The sequence below is a fragment of the Poecilia reticulata genome, linkage group LG4 (genome assembly GCF_000633615.1).
Source record: "Poecilia reticulata strain Guanapo linkage group LG4, Guppy_female_1.0+MT, whole genome shotgun sequence".
Taxonomy (NCBI): Eukaryota; Metazoa; Chordata; class Actinopteri; order Cyprinodontiformes; family Poeciliidae; genus Poecilia; species Poecilia reticulata.
The window spans coordinates 27,935,403-27,936,628 of NC_024334.1; the positions used below are offsets into that span (position 1 = coordinate 27,935,403).

Consider the following 1,226-nt stretch of genomic DNA (forward strand, 5'->3'; position numbering starts at 1 on the left):
TGGTAGTTTTACTTTTACTTCAGTACATTTTTGTCTGTGTATTTGTACTTTTACTTAAGTACATTTTTTGAGTACTTTCTCCACCACTGCAAATATGAAACACACTCAACAAGAGACACAGAGAAGTTCTTAGGTTTTACATTTTTAAAAGTATTTGTTACTATAACTGTATTTTATTTTTATTTTACAACACTTTTCTGTAAAAAAAAAAAATCTTGAAAACAACAACAAAAAAAATATTCTAGTCTGTTTTCTAGTTGTCATCTGAGAAGTTGAAAGTTCAGTATGKTCTGTGTTTTTCCAGCTATTCCCATTACATTCATTCAGAAACTGAAGAACCTGCAAGCTGAGGAGGGCAGCAGTGTGATATTGCGCTGTGAAATTTCTAAGCCTGGAATCCCGGTAGAATGGAGGAAGGAGGACAACCTGCTGAGGAACGGTGTCAAGTTCCAGATGAGGAAAAGGGAGACCACTTTGGAGCTCTTGATTTGGAAACCTGCACCTGAGGACAGTGGGGTGTACAGCTGTGAGTGTGCTGATCAGATGACATCTGCCACAGTCAAGATCACCGGTAAAATTKTATTACCTAATGAGCTGAATGATGGGTTTAAGAATAAACTGGAGTTAGCTGTCTAAACAATGGTTACATGTGACTCCTCAGCTCTGCCAGTCACCTTCAAACAGAAGCTGAGGAACGTGTTGATTGAGGAGGGCAACACTGCCACATTTCGTTGTGAACTCTCCAAGCCTGGTCAAACTGTAGAGTGGAGGAAAAGTCGAGACAGAGTAATCAGGAACGGAGAAAAGTATCACGTGCGACAGAGAGACACTCTTACTGAACTCAGGATCATCGATGTGTCTCCGGAAGACAGCGATATCTACACTTGCATCTGTGGAAACATTGAGGCAACAGCCACCCTGACTGTGAATGGTAACAAAAAATAAATAAACACACAATGCAATCCAAGTGTTTGTTTTTCAGTTGAAGAAATTCAGACTTTACATCATTCTGGTCATAAAATTTATTAATAAGGAAAAAAGAAAAAAATTAAGCTAAGACATTTATATTTTGGATCATCGGCCTTTGTTAGATTGACATGCTTTTAAACTGTAAGGTGTATTAAAGGAGATAAATGAATGCAAAAACACAGGGATCAAATGTTTTTAGAATGTCTTAAAAGATTACTTTTATTCTTAAAATTAAACTTATCAATATATATATATAT

At 36.7% G+C, this 1,226-nt stretch overlaps 1 protein-coding gene across 1 annotated transcript in view; it reads left to right on the forward strand.

Annotated features, from left to right (window-relative positions):
• Nucleotides 1-1,226, forward strand: part of obscna (obscurin, cytoskeletal calmodulin and titin-interacting RhoGEF a) — a 49,239-nt gene that overhangs the window by 15,605 nt on the left and 32,408 nt on the right. The window contains exons 17-18 of the mRNA XM_017304275.1: nt 305-571; nt 662-931. Coding sequence (XP_017159764.1) covers nt 305-571; nt 662-931 — 537 coding nt within the window. The remainder of the gene's footprint in view (nt 1-304; nt 572-661; nt 932-1,226) is intronic.